Genomic DNA, 17,152 nt, shown 5'->3' on the forward strand with positions numbered 1-17,152 from the left:
GTCAGGAAGAGCCCACCAGCCAGACGCAGTCAGAAGCCTTGCATGTGGGCTCAGAGTCAAAGCCACCGATCCAGAAGAACGAGAAAATGGCTCCAAGGCCGGGGTGGAGGAGGAATGTGGAAAAAGACAGGGGCTGGCAAAATACGGCTTAGGAAAGAGCCAGAACCTTGGGCCAGTGGTACGGATGAACCACGGAGCGGAGAGGCAGCCTGGCTTTCGTCGTGGAAACAGAGGACAGGCAACTGGAGCATTCGGCATCCCACCGGTTGGGGGATCGGTGGCTGGGGGATCGGTGGCTGGGGCCCCGCCGTCAAGGTATCTTGTGGTGCACCCACCCACATCTACCCGGCTCGCCTGCTGTGCAAGGGGGCACACGGCAGACGCCAGCAACGAGCCACTTCTGGTGAAACCCACGCCAACAATGAAAGTCAAGAAGTCTCTTTATAGGAATCAGTACTGAGGGGCCCTTTGCTCATCAATGACAAAGAGGTTGAAGACCTTCCTGGGACGATGCACAGGACGTCACCTTGTGTACTTCACCTGGGCGTCATGCACTGATTATTGTTCTTTTTTAAAACAATAATAGAACATCTTTTAAATGCTCTGGGAAAATGGTTTCTCAAAGGTGCTGCTCCAGTTGGCTCCCATGAAGCAGTGAATGATTTTGTACGCAAACAATCTTGTACCGGTTTTAGTAGTCTTATAAATGTGCGGTTTTACGTGTAAGGACATACCATGTTTTCAATCTGGGATGATAACGATTATCATCATCTCAGGTATTAATCATGACAATAATAATAACCATAATGATGATGCTAATTGTCAAAGTTCAAGGCCGAGCCGATGAGGAACCTGCCACAGCACAGGCCTCGGTGGTAGCAGAAGAACATGTTCAAAGAAATCTAAATCCTCTGATAATTTAAAAAAAAAAAAATCAGATCCTACATTTCAAATGAAAATTTGTTAAGGTCAAAACAATAAAACCACAAATCCCCTTGTCTAGGGCCAGACCCTGAGGTCAAAGGAAAGTAAACACACTGGAGGCCTAGGCAAACCACAAGGCTGGCGCCACTCCACATCCTTAGGGAGGCGGGAGGGAGGCTGGAGGGTGGCAGGAGGGCCCCGGGGCCACCTCCCTCTCCACCCCCCAGGGAGGCTGGGGCTGGCTTCAGGGGACTGGCTTTTGGCATTTCAAGCTCCGGGGGCAGCTGGGGCCCCACCGGGCCTCTTAGTCAGACTGAAATTTCTGCTGGTTTCTGCTGCAAAAGCACTTTCAGGGAGAGTGACCCTCCAACACCCGCCTAAGACACCCCACGGCTCTGCTCTCTTGGGGTGCCGACTGGACTGGATGGCCCACAGGGACAGCAGTCAGTGGGACATGTTGCTTGGCAAAGGACATGTCCCTTTCCATAGGGTCTCCACTGATCGCTGAGAGAGAGGGAGATGCAGGCGATCAGGCCACAGAGCTGCGCCCCAGGAGGGCATGAAGCCCTGCAAGTCAATCAAGCAGTCGTCTGGGTGCAGGGGGTAGGAGGAACCAGAGTGCTTTCCCGCCACCAGTGCCAATGTGAGGGCTCTGTCGACAGTGGGGAATAAAACTGTCACCAGGGCCACCTGTGAAGAACACAGTCAGGCTGAGTAAGTCTACACAATCACAGTCCCTCAGCTAACCCAGGGACCCACGCCGGGACGGCACGCGCTGTGATGCGGGGCTTCCCACTCCCTTCCGGAACCGTAGGATGGTCAGTGGTGCTCTAACTCATGCCTGGTCTTGTCAAGACACTGTCCTTTTTCAAGGGACAGGGACAACAAGGAAGCTCTGTTGCGTGAGCCCAAAGTGCCCCAAACCCGCTTCCCTCCCAAGGAATGTGGAGAGAGCAGCACTGAGCGCGGCTCTCCATGGAAAGTGGGCAAAACATCCCGTATTCCCTAGTGCCCGTGACTTCTCAGGTCAGCATGTGACCGCCATGCCTAACTTAAAAAATAACATTGGAACGACTTTGCTAAGGATATTCATTCACACACTGACAGGTTTATACGGACTGACACGTTTAGTTTTTCCAAAGGAAAATAAATAGAATCTCTGTGGCTAACAAGCATATTTAGTTTTATCTTCACATGTGATTATTTTGAAAGCATCTTGTTGGATGTGGCCTTTCATACTTGGCAGCTCTTATGCAGCAGTGAATTTGTATTTTTTTTTTAAGGACCACCGATTCACTGACTGAGGTCTTTTTTTTTTTTTTTTAAATGAACCACATAATGGCAAAGTGACCTGAGGTTCAAAAGTTGGACTCCTCTGAAACAAGGTGTCATCTAAATGAAAGGTCACCAACTGTAAGCCATAGGTCCAATCTGGCCCTTGGCCTGTTTCTGTGAACGTTTTATTGGAACAAAGCCACGTGCATGTGTCTGAGTGTTGCCTGTGGCTGCTTCCACAACGGCAGAGAGGAGCAGCGGCAAGGCCGCATGGCCCCAAGTCTGCAAAACACACTACTGTTTGTTTTTACAGAAAAAGTTTGCCAACTCCTTGTCTAAAACACGGCTCCCAGACCAGCAGTATTGGCATCACCTGGGATGTCAGAAGGACAGCATCTCAGACTCCACCCCCAGGAACCTGCATTTTAACAAGGTCTCCAGGAGATTCTGATGCAAGCTAACGTTGGAGAGAAATGTGCAAACCGAAGTGCTTGTGAAAATGGAGGGGCTGATTCAGCAGGTCTGGGGTGGAGTCCAAGACTCTGCATTTCTCACAAGCTCCCAGGTGAGGCTGATGTTGCCGGTCCTCGGACCACACGTGGAACAGCGAGGGTCTCATATTCTTCCCTGGCCTCCTCCAATGGGATTCCCAGCGGCACTGGCCAAGAAAGTTTTAAAAGGGGCAGGCAGAGTTTCATGAGAAACCAATTTGAATGCTTTTAAATGTACCTCGAGGGTGCAGTTCCTCAGGACTTACCTTCTTCAGTATTTCTGTGTTCAGCAGCATGTAAATGTCGATAGTACGACTTTCTTCTTTAGCAAGTGCACTCAGGTTACAGTGCATTGTTAGGCAAGAGATTCCTGGTTTTTCACAGTCCTGAAAAGAACAATCAGAGAATTTACAAGCGGTATTAAGAACAAAGACAGATGCACAGCAATTTATGGAACAGAAAGTTCTATTCTGGAGACTTAAGACAAATCTGGGGCCTAGGAACTGCACGAAAAGGTGCAATTGTTCCTTCTCGCCACCAGAGGGCAGTGGAGAGATTTCCCGCCCTGTGGGCAGCAGACTATGACTTCAAGTGAAGCAACTGGATTTTGCAAGGAGAAATAATTGTCTCCAAAAAGAAGTACACTTACGTATTCTGAAAACATTTTTCTTATGAGTTCTAAACACAAGATGTATTTCCTACGTTATGTAATTTCTGCCTGTGCAGTGGCAAATACACTTCCATGCTCATTTTTCAGGTAGGGCAGATTAGAGAACTAAGGAGTCAGAAGACTCAAGAAAACACAGAAATAAAGGAAACCACCTGTTGGACCAAGAAAATACATGAATTACCAGTACAAACTTATACTTCAAATTTAAGTTACAAAAGAAGAATCCTCTTTTGTATTGTAGGATCCAAAATGTATTCACATTCCTTGATGATGCTTCACATGTGGGGTAAAATTTTTGGTCGATATAGAACTTATCTATTGGACAAAGATATCACCACACCTAACAACTCTAAGAGCTTTTAATAATAATTGTATCATCAGCACTATGTAAGTAAACCCCCCCCCAACATTCCAAGTGGCAAACAGCCCTTTTCTTAAAAAAAAATTACATATGAGATGTACCTACGTTGAATAAGAAGCTGAAGAGATGGAACCAAAGATATGGGAAAAGGAGGTTTTGGAAAAACATGAGTCAACCTTCAGTAACTGCACTTAAAAAAAAACTGGGGTAGCCCTGGCCAGGTAGCTCCGTTGATTAGAGTGCTGTCCTAATACACCAAGGTTGCAGGTTTGATCCCCACTCAGGGCACATACAAGAATCACCCAACAGATGCATAAATGAGTGGAACAACAAATTAATGTTCCTCTCTCCTCACCTTTCTCTCTCTCTCAAATCAATTAAAAAGAAAACATCGGAATATGGCATACATACAGCGAACAGATTAAATCTGAAGGGTCCATCCTGATATATTTTTACATATGTTCATACCCAGATTAAGATGTAGAACATGAACAGTGACTCAGCAGGTTCCCTCATGTCCCTTCCTGTTGATATTCCTCCAAAACCTGACCACTATCCTGACCTCCATCAATATTGACAGTTTTGCCATTTCTAAACTTCATATAAGTGAAATACTGTATTTCAGTACAAATACAGTATTTATCCTTTTGTCTGTAGCTCTGCCATCCAAATATTATGTCTAGGAGATTTATTCATGTTGTTGCGTGTAGCAGTTTTCTATTGCTCTATTATATTCCAGTGTGTGGCTACACCACAACTGTTTATAACAACTGATGGATATTTGAATTGTCCCAGCTTTTGTCTATAATGACTGTGATTCTTGCCCATGTCTTTTGGTGGGCACAAATCCTCATTTCTCTTGGGGATATACCAGGGAGTGGAATTCCTGGGTCATAGGGTACAAATATCTTTAGTTTTAATAGATACTGCCTGGCAGTTTCCCAAAGTGGTTGTACAAGAAGCATCACTCTTGATGAGACTCCCATTTATTGGAGAAATGTTTTACTCCTTTGTGCTCTGTGGGTTGCAAAGGTTTTCCCTTTGCCAGGCAATGGAACTTGAAATGTCAATTTAACACTTTGATTGAAACCTCCGGCTGAAAAGTAGGAGCTGACCACAGTTCTTGTGACTTTCTAAGCCAACTGATTAAAACCAGATTTGGGAAATAATAAACGCCAAATAGAAAACTGGCCTCTCATCTCAGACTTGCCTTCCTAGTGAGGACCACCCATGGTGACCCAACCAGAAAGCAAATTCTTACCAAGACTTTTCTTCCAGACTTGGTGAAAAAAGCAAATATAGTATGGAAGATATTTTCTTGTTCTTGAGGGATGATGCAGGGGGTTGGGTTCTTCTGGAAGGAACAGTTTCCCTTCTCTTGACCCACCTGAAAATGAAAAGAAATCCATCAGGGTTGTCCACCCAAGAGTGGATCGTGAGCATGGAATCTTTTATTGTATAGGTGCTGGCGGTCAAGCCCACTTGTTCATTCTCCAGGGGACAAAAATGGCTGACAAGCGGAAAGGCAGAAGTAGTAGCAGCAACATGGCCAAACTATAGAAAATGTGGATCCTCAGTCCTTAAGTAATTCAGATAAGATGGCATGTAGCATGCTGCTGAGGTGTGTCCAGGAAACAGTAATACTTAGGCAACAAAATAAACCTACGCTTCATGGTTTCCAAAGCACATTTACAAGCATCTTCACAACTCTATGGGATAAGCATTCATGCTCTTTGTCCAGATGAGGAAAACGAGACTTAGGTTAAGTCACTGGCCAACCATCACTGAGTTCAAAGTGCAGGTTTTGGATGCAGGTCTTCTGAGACCTGACCTTTATGCACGGTCCCCTGCCAGTGGTTTTCAAACTGTGTTCCATGGAACCCCGAGAGTGCTACAAAACCCTTCACAGTCTTCTGAGAGAGAAGGGGCAGCCCACAGGATGGCTCTAGGCCCTGGCTCTGCTCCAACTGGAGACTCAACCACATATAGTGTCATTTAAAACCAGGGTTCTGCTACAAAAAAGCAAAAAAAAAAAAAAAAAAAAAAAAAAAAAAGAAGAAGAAAGGTTGGGCAGCCATACAGCAGATTATACAACCAGTGAGTCTTGGTGAGTTATCTGGTTTTGCTTCTGACAGCAATAGCAGCGGTGCTCAGCAACAGCGACATTAAAATCAAAAGAAACTGAAAATAACGGTGTAGATTCTTCCATGCTGATTTCTTTAAGAATATTATCTTTAATGCCTACATTGAAGAATTGTTAAAAAAAATCTTCATATATTATCATATCACACTGGCTGAAGCTGAAGACTTAAACATGACGTAAGGTGAAGTTTCAAAGTTAATCGTTAGTTATTTGTAACTTAGAATTGTTTTTACTATTCCATTTCCAACCAGAAGCATCTGTTTAACCTCTGCTATCTTTAATGTCCTTGACTGAGATACAGTGTACAGTTTGCATTTTTTGGGGAAAAAAAAATTCAACTTCTCATTCCTAGGTAGGTTTAGTTTAAAATTTTTACATAAAGAAACTTCTAACTTAAGCTAGCTATGTTAATCTTTTAATGATGAACTATAAAACAAGACACCCAGAATTTGCTAAATTAATCTCTAGTTTATCTTTGGTCTGAACATATGTGTCAGGATTTAGTATGTAGTATATGCCTGAAAATAAGGTAAAGATATATTTCCCCAAATTGATGATTAGAAAAGAGTGTTGCCTTTATAACGCTCTCAGTTTGCGGCTTACTATTCTTGAAAAGTACCTCCTAATGTGGTGTTTTCTCAATTACTCTATTTGAACCACAAAATCTGGGAAGATATACCAGCCTGAAATGGTCTCAGTCAGTTGGTTTGGATGTTCTCAGAGGTCACTAGAGAGAATTAATGGGAAGGAAGCAATGAGATTTAATACATATTTGGGGATTATTCCCAGGGAACAATTGTTGTAAATTGTGACAAGTATTTTAGGTCATTTCAGAAAGCAAAATATCAGTTGCTTATGTAGTGAGGACTGTTCCTTATCAGGCAAATAAGGAATGTAATTGCTGCCATATTGTACTAACGGGTATTTGTGTCTTTCAATAAAATTTCAGCATCAAACGTGGATTCAAAATGTTCTATGTTTCAAATAAATTGGACAAATTGAAGATGCTGTGCTCTGGAAAACTGTTGACTAAAACGTGGCTTAGTAATAATATATATTGATCTTGAAAGATATACACTCGCATAAAATCATTTTGTGAAATGTGTGAATGGGAAGAGGAATATAAATTAATATATTACTTTTATATCATTTTAAGTATGGTAGTCCCTCTTGATCCATGGGGGATATGTTCCAAGACCCCCAGTGGATGCCGGAAGCTGTGGATAACACTATATATGACATTGTTTCCTATATGCACGTACCTTTTCACTAAAGGAAGCCCTGTCTCGCTTCTCTTTGGCTTGTCCGAATTGCCAGCATCACTCACTACTCTTGCGTTTTGGGGAGGTTATTGAACACAAGCCCTGCGGCATCAGGACAGTGATTCTGATAACCCAGATGGCAACCAGTGACTAACAGGCAAGTAACATATAGTGTGGAGACGCCGGACAAAGGGGAGACTCATGTCCCTAGCGGGAGGGAGCTGTACGGCTCAAGGATTCGTCACACTATTCAGAGCCATGTGCAATTTAAAACACACGAATTGTTTATTCCTGAATGTTTCCATTTACTATTTCAGACCATGCTGACCATGGGTAACTGAAGCCGTGGAAAGTAAAACCACAGATGGGGGGGATGGTTGCGTGCACGTACCTGATTAGATTAAATGTGAGCAGATATTATTTAATCATTATTATCACTTTTTATTGAGATGAAAATGTAGAGTCGCTAAAGTGCACAGGCCTTAAGATTCAGTCTGATGAATTTTGACAAATGAAACTGCCCGCCTAACTACCACCACAATGAAGGTACAGGACATGTCCGTCACTCCAGAAAGTTCCCTCTGGCCCCTTTCCAAAGTCAATTCCCATCTCTCATCTCAAAGGCAACCACAGTTCTGATTTCTGTTAAGTTGGCCAAAAAAGTTTAAGTTTACCTCATTAGTCGGGGTCTGGACTATTTGGGGGCTGGTCTCTCTTCAGGCACATACAGCACATTGCAGATGGAAAACATTTTGCTCATTGAGCATTTGAGAATTTGAATGTGTGCTCATGTTCTTAGTTTAATCACTTTTCACTCTGAAGCAGAGGGGTCCCCACTTTCCCATTTGTCTTTGGGAGTGGACATTTGCGGGGAGGCCGCTCGAAAATGGTCCTTCTGCAGCCCTGCAGCGCCCGGTCCTCTGCGGAGGTGATTAGGCCTGGCCGCCTGCGCACATTTGGTCTGGGTTTAGAAAAACAGAACCTCTCAGTCTTGCTGGGTGCCTCATCCTAATGAAAATCAGGGATGACGGTAGAGCTCCTCCTGGCTCTGCAAACAGGCACTTTGGGTTTCTAGGCCAGGACAGAAAGTGTGGGAGCAGAGTCCCAAATCAGTCTCACTAGCATGCTTTGGGGGTGAGGCCTGCCGCCGCCATCCCCACATGACCCCGGCACAGAGGCAGGGAGCTGGGAACAGCAGCGCAAGGCGGTGAGAAACCACCGAAGCCTCACCCCGAGGCGGCAGGGCAGCGACCCGGCCCAGGGCTTCATTTTCCTTCTCACCCATGCCTCCCACCCTGTGCCGGAGTCTCTGGGGTGGCCTGTGAACAGGGTGATGATGGTGACCTGATGTGATCGATGTGACATTTGATCGGCCCCCGTGGAATCTGGAGAAGGGAAGTGGAGGCTGAGTTTGTGGTGAATGAAAATCTCAGCCAGTTGTGCTCCCAATTGTGGTTACATGGGAACCATTTCAATCGGGAAGGCGATGTTTTTTCTGGGAGGCTCAGGGTGGTCCTCTTTTAAAGGGAGATGGAAGGTTGCTTGGTGCTGCACGGGTCCAATTCAGGCCAGCTCATCCTGTTGTGGATGTTCCCTCAGCAGAAACTGAGCAACCCAATCGCTGGCCCGGGTCATCAAAGGGAAGCGTTTTCCCAGGTGTGTTAGATATACATGCGTGCGACAGGCACAGTAACGCCCAACACTTGTGCAGCCCTCACTGTGTGCCCGGCTCCGAGTGCTTCACACAAATTAACTCAGCCAGTCCTCGTTCCCGCGAGGGGAGGGCTATTATGACCCCCTTTTTACACACAGAGAAAATGAGAGGCAAGGGGAGGCCACATGACTGCCACAGGTCCCCCAGCGGCAGGTGGCAGAGCTGGATTGGAAGGCAAGCCATCTAGCTCCAGAGACCTGCTTGTCACCACCTTTCTGCCTCTCAGATGTGGAGAATGAGGATGGGGCTGGGGCGGAAGTCACAAAGGGGTGGGGGTGGAGGGAAGCCATTCCTTCCTTTGGACAGGAAGGAATGGCTTTTGACCTTGACCTTGGTCAAAAGGAAAGAACCAGTAGTCTAGAAGCCTAGGAGTCTGAGTCCTCCATCGTGACCCTGTTCTGCTGCTGTGGCAGAAAAAAAGACTCTTGCTTAGACCGTGGGAGATGAAGGTGCCTGCTGTCCGGGAGGCTCCGAGGTCATGTGGTTTCATGGCCTCGGCTGTCAGATAAGGAACCAGACGCCCCACATTCCGTGACTTGTCCAAGGGCACGTGATTGGTTGTTGGCCTAAGGGACACCAGTGAAGGAATCCTGTGGCACAGATGGCTTTGGTGGCTCTGGACCCCAGCCCTGGCTCTGCCTGCTAACAGCTGTGCCAATTCACATCTCTTGGGCCTCAGTTTCCTCATGTGTAAAATGAGGACGGTGGCCTGTGTGGTCCCCAAGGGACGCCTCAGTTGCGAATTCCACACTTTGAGGACTATCTGTGCATTTTAGTGAGAGCATGGGGTCACCTAATCTCACATTAAATAGATAAGCAACTGCTGACTGCGCCCCCCCCACCGCCCAACACACAACTTGGTTCTAACCACCCTCTTCGCTCAGATTCAAGAAGTAATGTTTTCCTCTTCTTTGCAGATAACCCAAGCCTCACAGTGCTAATGTATGACAGCTTCACTTTCCTGACTGGCCGAGGACTTTGTGGCCAGTGCCCGCTGCTCCCCTCTGCCCACTCACTTCTCATCGCTTTTCCACCCTACGTGAGCCCAAGTACTTCCCACGACATGGCTGCTTATCTTCTACAACCTCTGGCCGCTGGAAGCTGTCCATGTCTGTTGGAATGTCAGTAAAAGGACTTCACCAAACACACAAAAAAGGACAAGAGGATGCAGGACACAGTGTCAAGGCTGAATTTGGCGAAGGCAGCGATTGAGTGTTTTCCATTGGCATTCGGTTCCGCGCCTTCCCCTGCCCCAAACCCAGAGAAAACATTGTGCAAGTTGAAACCAAGAGGTAACGGTGACTCGGGAAATTGTTGGGAGCCCCAGGAGAATGCGGACATCGCTTGGTGGCAGGTTCCAGGTCAGCCCTGGTCAAGGGGGCCTTTGTGGCCAGAAACTTCCAAGGGCCCAGGCCTGTCTAAGAGTGAAGTGTACACTCCAGGGGGTCTGGCAAAACCTCATTTCATGAAACATTGGGTTTGAAGAATGAATCAGGGCCCATTCCATGGGTGTGATACCGAAAGGAAAATCCACACTTTGTTTGCAATGTTATCATTTGAAGGAGCATCTAGAGCTCTTACTAAAGACTCTCAGCCTGTGGTGCTCTGATGAAAAGCTTAGAGGAAACTGGGTGTTCCCATGTTGTAGCCTCAGGGGAGGAGCCTGCAGAAGGTACCCAGGGTTGTTTGCTGACCTAAAGTGAGAGAGAGGACACAGGCCTTCCCCAGAGCAGTCCTAACACAGCCTCTACCCCTGAGCCTGAAGACTGCTGGGACATAAAAGTCCTTCAGTCTGTTTGCTAAGTCTCATGTCCCAAGCACATCACCCTGGAAACCAATTCTCACTGTTTAGGGCCCCACCTCCCATCTTTATACGAAGTTCAAACATAAATGGAACAACAGTAGTTAACATTAGGTGCTATGCTAAGTGTTATGCCACACACTGGATCTTTAAAACACCCGTGTGCAGAGGCTACTGCTATCCGTGGGATGACCATATAACTTATTGTCCAAAGTGGACACTTTTGAGAGTGAAGTGGGGGAGTCAAGCAGAGAGAATAGCGTGATGTGCCAAGCAAACGGGAACATCTCATCTACTAAGTTTTCATCCCCAATTCAGAAAACTAAGATTCAGAAAATAAGATGAGAAAAAGAAGGCCCAGAGAGGTTAAGTAACCTGTCTTGTACCTAAGCTTTAACTCTGGGTATAAGCGTCATCTTCAAAATCACCCCAAGGATGCTCACTGTCCTGCTCCTCCTTCCTCGCATGCCGGCCGCACAGCCTCTGCTCCGCACGCGCCGGGGCCACCCTCTTACTGTTTATCCCTTCACGCCCCTCAGAGCAGGGCTCCTCCTGTGATTATAAATCTTGTCTACAAATTTCTCCCTCTGCCAGCAAGCCAGCCCCTGTCATGATCTGCATTCCTGACTGGGAGGTGGCCCTTCAGGTGGACCTTGGAGGATAAAGGAACTCCTGGGGAGTCAAGAGAGAAGGGGGAAGGCAATTCTGGGCCGAGAAGAACAGCGTATGCAAAACCACGGAGGTACAAACAATAAACTAGAGAGCCTAGCAGTTCTACGTGGCTTGAGCATTGGATGAATGCTGGGTAGCAGTGGCCACAAACGAAGCAGGAAGGTAGACCCGCACATGGAGGGGCTAGTCACCCAGAAGGTGATTAACATGGCTCAGATACAGGAACCGCTTTTTACCTGGGGCATGTGTTAGTATTGGTGTATTTGAAAGAAGCAAACACATAGCTACCCTCTTTCTACCAGCACTGGCTCCGTTCCTTGATGGTATTCTGGCTGGTTGGGTTCTGGGGATGGGTCACCGACTTGATGCACAAAGTGTCCTGCCTTGAATGCAGTACATCAATAAAGGAGAAATGGAAAATTAAATCAGCGGGGGACCAACTCAATGACAACAGTGCTTTCCATGCTCCAGGCTGGAGTCGTCACCAGGGTGGGTCTTGGGTAAAGTTTGATCTAAGAACTGTTTGTTGAATTGACTTGGATTAAAAGGGGCATAGGTTCATTTCTGAATAACACGTGTTTCATGTTAACTGACATTTATCTGTTAATCATTGACTTCATGTTCTCTCATATCCTTGGGCCACTTTTCCATATCATGTTACACCAGTCACAGCTGATGGCAACTGGGTAAACATGACCCATCCCCTGACTTACCACCTGTTCCTCCGAATTCACATGCCCCCTGACTTTGGAAACCCAGAGAATGTTTTGAATGCCTACTATGCTAATTTAATTATCTTTTGCTTACTCTTGGGACCAAGGTAGTAGAAGAAATAAGTTCTCTTTCTGCCACAGAGGCTGAACATTGATCACAGTGGCTTTGGTGATACTAATTTTAGGATTCCAAGTTTGAAGCAAAAACAGTATTCATAAAGTGATCAACTGGTTAATTAGGCTAACCTACGATGTTTTCTACTGGAGAGATAAATAAGAACTACATATATTCCATTCAACAAACTTTGTAAACTTTGAGAGTGTTACAAAGCCTTTTATGTTGTGCCTCACGTTCAATCACATTGCTATGATTTACTATTGAATGTTCCTTTGTATTGACCAAAGAACGCTGAGAGATGACAATATTTTCATCATAAATCCTAAGATAAATATTTTCATGTTATCACCATTCATTTCAAGCCTTTATAATGACTGAGAATAACCTAGAAAGGGTGAATACATTCATTGACCCTAATTTTTCAATATCAATGACATTATTTAATATGAGGGCAGTGATTATACAATATAATATTATGTTTAATATGAGAGAAACAGTGATTACAATTTGGGTAGTTCCTCATAATAAATATGCTTAGCTTTATGATTCTAATGTATTTACAAAGTTGAAAACACACTTTTTGTGTGTGTGCATCATATCATTTACAGGAAGCAGCTCTCAAAGGCATCCTTTGGGGGGGCCCTTCTGAAGCGTTATGGATTCTTTTACTTTAAGAAAAGGGTCCCCTTGTTTATTAGATCAAGTAAGTTCTGATTTTCTGATACTTGAGTGTAGCTAGACACTCAAGTGGTCGAACAAATAAACAAAAAGGAAAACACCTGGAAGATCACAATACTATGAGGTAAGTTAATATGAAGTTCCAGGTGCAGACAGCCCCCTGGGCCTGGGCTCTGAAATGAAGAGCCATGTTCTCTGTTGAACTGAGAAGGGTGAATGAGAGCATCTAACAACCCTCCATAGGGGCTGGAGAAGGAGGAGCAAGAAGTTCACGAATAACCTTGTGTCACTTAATTTCCAGAAAGGGAAAGACAGTAACTTTAAAAAGCAGGAAAAGGTCAGCACTCGAGATGTCTTCTCTCTTTCCAGTTGCAAGTTATGTTCAACATAAAATACTGGCTGTCCCCACCTTTAAGCCCAGCCCCCCTGTGAAAGCTGGACTGGATATGGAAGGTCAGGGTGTTACTGAGACCAAAACTGAAACAGAAAATAAAGGGACAAAGCCTCAAAGCAATGTTCCCGAGGAGTGCGAGAGCACAAGGCATTGTACAATTTTGACTTCTGAGTCTGCCATTACCGTATTTTGCCGTGTAAATGCGCAGTTTTTTGGCCCAAATTTTTGAGGGAATAAGGATGTACATTATACATCAGTAGTACTAAGTCCGTAACTATATAAATGTTTTTAATTCTTTCACTTATGCTTATGTGTTAAACATGTAACTCTAGAAAACGATAACAATATCCATGTGTAAAATAAATACCCTAGAATATGATAATCGGTTTTGTTTCTAAATATAAACGAACAAAAAATGGAATTAAAAAATTAAAACGAAAGATTTTTTTTTCCCCCCTGAAAGTCTGGGCCAAAAACGTGAGTGTGCATTATACCCTGCAAAATACGGTATATCATAAGAAAAAAAACTCACTTCTTATGATAAAAGCTAATGACTTTTACCCCCTTCCCCCCCAGCAGCTTTAGGGTTTGGCTAAAACAATGCGGTTCCCTCCCCACTCCCCACACCCTTTTCCTTTGGGTGTGACAGGCCAACACCCTGCAAAGTCAAGAGTGCAGGCCACCCCACCAGGCGGCCGGTAACACAGGCCTCCTTTACACATATTCAGAGAAAGACACGCCTCCCAGAGGAGGCCCGCTTCGCCAGCACGGGATGGCCTCTTAACGGCGTTAAAGTGATACAGATGCGATGTAGTTTCAGAGAAGCAGTGACACAAAAGAATTTCCAGATGCGGTCAGATTCTCTTGAGTGAAAAAGTGAGACATAAATATGTTATCTGAGCGCTTGACAGGCATGCCAAAAATGTTTGCCTTCCACAGATAATGAGACATTTGGAAGCAGCCCTGTCTGTTGATTTGGGTAATAAATGAGTCAGTAGCCACCCCCCTGCCTCCCCTGGAACCCAACACAGTTCTTGGAATTGTACTGGTTTCTTTAAATTCTGGCTCTAGCCCTCAGAGCCATCTTATGGTAAAGGATAAAGAAGCACACCTAATGATTCACTCACTTATCTCTGCGTTTACTAGATGTAACACTTTGTGATTACCCCTTTATCACAAGGGAAACAAGCATCTTCTGGCTGGCTGGTTTTGTGGGTACCCATCTGTCTAACCTCTTACAGTGTGTACTGAGGGTACATCCATCAGAGCAGTGGAGAGAGAAACACAGATGCCATTTATGAAGTCTAGAGTGTCAAGACTTCATAGGAGACCTGAAATATGCTTTAGGTCACAAGTTGAGATTATTAAGGAGCCGTGAGCGAAGTTGGCTCCCAGACAGCTAGGGAGAGAATTACTGCTCTGTGTCTAACAATGCTACCAAAGTTCCTTTTGGAAGAAACTTGGTGTGTCTGTCAGAAGGGAGTTTTCCTGTTTTTGTGCTTCCGAAGCGCACACAATTAGTCCTCGGCAGGTTAAATTAGAACCATGTGTTTCTCAGCAATGACCGATGAGCTCTGTTTATCCTCAGTGAGGTTTCCTGTTATCGACTTTGGGAACAACCCATCACCCCCACAAAGACAGGGCTCTGCGTTGTGTTGCTCTTAAGGAACAACAACAGCAGCAACAACAACAAAGGAATGAAGGAAAGTAAACTGCGTAATCACCATCTTTTAGGGCCAGAAAACACCAGGCGCCTCGCATGGGCATTCCAAACTGGGCCGCACCCCGCAAGGAAGCGGTAATACTTCCGGATGCCACAGCCATCTGAGCGCGGCCCCTGGGCTCCTTGATAAGGCTGGCGCCCCCCGTCAGTGCTTGATTCATTTGCTCTGTCCACACGGGTCAAAGGGCATCCTCTGGACCACGTTGTGCACGAAGAGCCCAGGCCGAAGCTTATGCTCACCTTCCGGAACACACACTTTCTCCCTTTAGCCAGAACTAAAACTGACCCAAGAGCCCAGGAACGTAACTCTCACTCCAGAATTCTGTCAGCCGTCTCCCCTCTTTTTAAGTGTTTGGCTTCTGTTGAGAAAAGAAAAAAAAAAATGGAAGCCAACCCCATCCTGACCCATTTCAGGAACTTGACTATTGGGCTCACGCTCAGACATGTGCAGAAAGGAGGAAAAAAAAATGATTTGAATCTATTGCTGAGATCAGCAGACGTGTGTGTGAGTGTGTGTGTATGTGTGTGTGAGAGAGAGAGAGAGAGAGAGAGAGAGTGTGTGTGTGTGTGTGTGTGTGTGTGTTAGGGAGGGGGGAAGGAAAGGGAAGGATAGAAAGGGGAAAGAGGGAAACTGGGAGCGGATTTTCATGATATCACTGGCCAAAACTTTTGAGTTTAAATTTGCTCTCAGAGGCCCTTCTCTCTGATAGGTGATTAAGCCCCTTATTTCAGCTTTACCTTCTTATACATTCCCACATTAAAATCAGGGCAACCTCTGCTGTGTGTTAAGGGAAGTTGTTGAAACATCTGCACTTCAGTTCAATGCCAATTTCCTGAGTTCCTAGAACATATAGGGTGCTTATTAGCTGTGTTGCAGTGTGTACAGATGTCTAAGGACACACACCTATTCTAAGGCAGAAAGCATCCGTTTGCGATGGTGATACTATCAGAGTAAGAGTGGCCAGCCCTTTCATTTAACTGAGCACGTAATGTGGTCCAGGCACCAAACGCAGGGGGTACACAGAAAACAAGGTCGCCATGACCTTTATTGTCATGGCGTTTTGAATCTTGTGGAGACAACAGGCAATGAAAATTAGTAATTCCAGATAGTGGCTAGTGAAATGAAGAAAATAACACTCAGGGAAATGGGACAAAGAGTTGGAGAGAGTTTGCAACTTTAGCTAATGTGCTCAGGGAGGACCTGACACAAAAGGAGAGTACAGGGCTCAGACCTGTATTATGAGAAGGAGACAGCCATGCAAGGATCTAGCAGAAGAGTATTCTCAGCAGAGGCATGTGCAAAGGCCCTGGGCCAGGACTGGCTGTAGGAAGGCATCTGCCAGGCTTGATGGAACAGAGGATGTGTGAACTGGCTCTTGAGGAACGAGTGGGCTTTCCACAGCCAGAAGGTAGGGAGAAGCCATTAAGATCAGGCAGCCCAGGGAGGTGCACGGTGGGTGGTTCAGTACCCTTCAGGGTCCAGAGTGGCTCGAAGACCAGGTCAGGAAAGACATTGGAGGCAGAGGATGTGGGCCTGAAAGGTGGGTAGGAGGTCATGCAGCGTTTTGGACCTTGTGGTTTTGGCCATTATGATCTTGATTTTTCTTTTCTCTTCCTCCCTTCCTTCCTCCCTTCCTTCCTTCCAGAGAACGTCACAGTGTCTCTGCGAGTTACACAGAGAAATAATTAGGAGTAGAAGTCAGCAAGTTCTGAAATGATGAACAAGGTCCTACCTGCCTGAGCAATGACAGCTTGTGAGGACAGGTTGGATAAAGAGGCATAGGTATCTGGTGTCCAGTTTTAAATTTTTATTTATTTGGATGATATGGAGAGAGCAAAGGGAATGGCCTAGGATGGGAAAAAGAGAATTAAGCGAATTGTGATCTTTTGCGGAAGAAAACTGGGGAAAATGACTAAGCAACAGCTCAGCTTCTCCACAGAGGGAGCTGGGCAACTGTTTTCCATCTTAGCTCAGAAAAGGTCAGAGAGGGCTGTGGCCAGCTGGCTCAGCTGGCTCGAGGCTCATCCCTCTACCCCAAAGTTATGGTTTGATCCCCTGTCAGGGCACACCTAAGCTGTATTATTAACAGTTCACTTTACAGGACATCATTTAGTTACAGGATATTAAGGAAAAGAAGGCACGTCACCCGAGGACTTTGCATCCTGGGGTGGGTTCCTAAGCCTTGACTTCTTGTTGACAGGAACCTCCCACC

The 17,152-nt window shown here is 45.6% G+C and overlaps 1 protein-coding gene across 1 annotated transcript in view; it reads right to left on the reverse strand.

Annotated features, from left to right (window-relative positions):
• Positions 1-17,152, reverse strand: part of ITGA9 (integrin subunit alpha 9) — a 296,559-nt gene that overhangs the window by 25,445 nt on the left and 253,962 nt on the right. Inside the window, exons 24-25 of the mRNA XM_054595411.1 lie at positions 4,983-5,108; positions 2,957-3,076 (exon numbers count right to left, since the gene is read on the reverse strand). Coding sequence (XP_054451386.1) covers positions 2,957-3,076; positions 4,983-5,108 — 246 coding nt within the window. The remainder of the gene's footprint in view (positions 1-2,956; positions 3,077-4,982; positions 5,109-17,152) is intronic.

Source organism: Pteronotus mesoamericanus, unplaced genomic scaffold (genome assembly GCF_021234165.1).
Source record: "Pteronotus mesoamericanus isolate MK-2021 breed Mesoamerican mustached bat unplaced genomic scaffold, CSHL_Meso_final scaffold_54, whole genome shotgun sequence".
NCBI classification, from domain to species: domain Eukaryota; kingdom Metazoa; phylum Chordata; class Mammalia; order Chiroptera; family Mormoopidae; genus Pteronotus; species Pteronotus mesoamericanus.